The following is a 1,453-nucleotide window of genomic DNA, read 5'->3' on the forward strand; positions in this document are numbered from 1 at the left end:
CAGGTGCATTTGGTATACATGTACTTCTGTAATGTAGCCAATAATGCTCTTCATGAACTGGATGTGGCGCTTCTCAGCTGCTCGTAGGCTCGCTCTCTCAATCGACCGGGGAAATGATCGATGTCACTTTCGACGACGTCGTCGCTTTGAGAATGGAAATGATTTGCAACGATTCATGATTTCTCCATGATATTTTCTATCCATAAGTCATTTGGAAATTCATGGTATTGCTTCAATGGGAGTCGTCACTATGGGAAATTAATTGGATTTTAACCTCTCAGGATTCATGAAGTTGTGATTTTCTAGCGGTTCAAGGAGTTTTGTTCTTGTTCTTTTGGATTGAACAGGACGACCGGGGATGGCCTATCGGGAGGGCCAGGGTCTGGAGCAGGTGCGAAGCCCAATACGTCCCGAGAGAGATCTAAGTGGTGCGCTGAGTTTATCGGCGGAAGCGTTGACGTTACTCGGAAATATCTTACCAGTGATAGTGGTGTTCAGGTTCAAGACTCGGGCCGAGAGGACGGTTACAGATATCCTAATCGGAACGCTTGCTATAAATGATATGTGTTCTGTGCTATTGCCACTACCTGTGTCTCTACCCAGCTTTATAGATCCCGGTCCCGAGTCAGCATGGCACGGGGGCAAAGCGGCATGTATTTTCTACCAGTTTTCGGTCTACTGGCTCCAGAACTCGGCCATGCTTCTGGTAACCGCCATGGCCTTAGAACGATGGTTGGCTGTTGCCTTCCCGCTACGATACAAAGGCTGGACTACGCATGGACGAGCTCGGGTCATGATCGTCGTCATCTTCGGTTCGACGTTCGTCGTAGCATGTCTCCCCGTCATGGGACTTGCCCCGCCGGCTGTATCGAAACAAGGTAGCCGGTTCTGTCGTTCCTGGATCGCTACGCAACCTGAAGTCTGGTACCACACCATCTTCCCTATTGTTCTTATATCACAGGGCTGGATCTCGATGGTCCTAGTCCTGGTCCTGAATGTGTGTTTGATGGTTAGACTAACGAGATTTAGAAGGAGACTGAAAACAGACAGAGGTGAAATGACCACGGAAAGGAAATCGATACGTGAATTTACGAAGCTGGTCGTCGTCGTAGCGATCCTTTTCTACTGTACGTGGTTACCAGTTCTTGTGAGTATAGTCAAATCATTGTAATTGTTTATAAGATGATGCCGTGGATCCTAATCAAATGATTAGTTAAAAGCGTACTGACATGTGACCAGGCATTTATGTTGCATAACACGTAATTTTGATAGCGACCGGTCATTATCAAATACTAATGACCGGTCATTAGTAAAATCATGTTATAAAACATCATTTTATAAAACAAATAAAACTTAATCTTATAAAAACAAATAATACACATCAATTCAAAACAGTCCAAACACCCTCGGCTACTGCCTCGGGCGTGTTACACTGTTCCAAAGGTACCTTGTT

General features: G+C 45.4%; 1 protein-coding gene across 1 annotated transcript; it reads left to right on the plus strand.

Moving 5' to 3' along the window:
* LOC100891927 (somatostatin receptor type 5-like) lies at nucleotides 1-1,189 on the plus strand. Its single transcript, XM_030989971.1, has one exon. The coding sequence runs from the start codon at nucleotides 359-361 to the stop codon at nucleotides 1,169-1,171; it is 813 nt and encodes a 270-aa protein (XP_030845831.1). The 5' UTR covers nucleotides 1-358; the 3' UTR covers nucleotides 1,172-1,189.
* The last annotated feature ends 264 nt before the right edge of the window (nucleotides 1,190-1,453 follow it).

The sequence above is a fragment of the Strongylocentrotus purpuratus genome, unplaced genomic scaffold, assembly GCF_000002235.5.
Source record: "Strongylocentrotus purpuratus isolate Spur 01 unplaced genomic scaffold, Spur_5.0 spur5_scaffold_19, whole genome shotgun sequence".
Classification (NCBI taxonomy): domain Eukaryota; kingdom Metazoa; phylum Echinodermata; class Echinoidea; order Camarodonta; family Strongylocentrotidae; genus Strongylocentrotus; species Strongylocentrotus purpuratus.

Bases quoted from the DNA above. Each gene is read 5' to 3' on its own strand.
- LOC100891927 (XM_030989971.1), top strand. From the start codon at position 359: ATGGCCTATCGGGAGGGCCAGGGTCTGGAGCAGGTGCGAAGCCCAATA.